General features: G+C 33.6%; 1 protein-coding gene across 1 annotated transcript in view; it reads right to left on the reverse strand.

The window, feature by feature from the left end:
- Nucleotides 1–338, reverse strand: part of LOC125047893 (Down syndrome cell adhesion molecule-like protein Dscam2) — a 76,924-nt gene extending 76,586 nt beyond the window's left edge. Inside the window, exons 1-2 of the mRNA XM_047646440.1 lie at nucleotides 333–338; nucleotides 69–75 (exon numbers count right to left, since the gene is read on the reverse strand). Of these exons, the coding sequence (XP_047502396.1) occupies nucleotides 69–75; nucleotides 333–338 (13 nt within the window). The remainder of the gene's footprint in view (nucleotides 1–68; nucleotides 76–332) is intronic.
- Nucleotides 339–554: the final 216 nt, after the last annotated feature.

Genomic DNA, 554 nt, shown 5'->3' on the forward strand with positions numbered 1-554 from the left:
GATATTAACAGTAATGATGAAATATAAGAAATATATATACAAGTTTTAATATAGAGTAAACGTATTACCTCCTTCCTGTGTTTGGTTATAAGGAAAATATTACTTCCAAAAATTATTTTCCATCCTTAAATGGAAGATATTAGAAAAAAAATCCTTATCATAAAACAGAAAAAAAAATAAGAATAAAACATTTTAAGAGTCAATAAATAAACATGAATCACTCTAAAGGAAGTTTCATTCCTTGTTTAAATGTAAGGAAGACGTTCAAAAAAAAAAAAAAAAAAAAAAAATCCAAATATGTTTTTTACACTCCAGAAGGTATATTCACTCACCTGCATTTTGCGAAGGATAGTAGTTGGTATGTCCTTGCGTCCAGGATGTTATGGTGACGAAATCTTTAACGAAGGGGGGGACCTTACAGTGCAGTACGGCCGTATTCCCTTCTAGTACGTATTGGTTGTAGACTTGGACCTCCCAGTACTGTTCTACGACTAGAAGGGTGAAGTAGGGGGGGGTTAATTAGTACTAGTGGATTGGTCGGTTGGATTGGCTGG

This window comes from Penaeus chinensis, chromosome 42, assembly GCF_019202785.1.
Source record: "Penaeus chinensis breed Huanghai No. 1 chromosome 42, ASM1920278v2, whole genome shotgun sequence".
Taxonomy (NCBI): domain Eukaryota; kingdom Metazoa; phylum Arthropoda; class Malacostraca; order Decapoda; family Penaeidae; genus Penaeus; species Penaeus chinensis.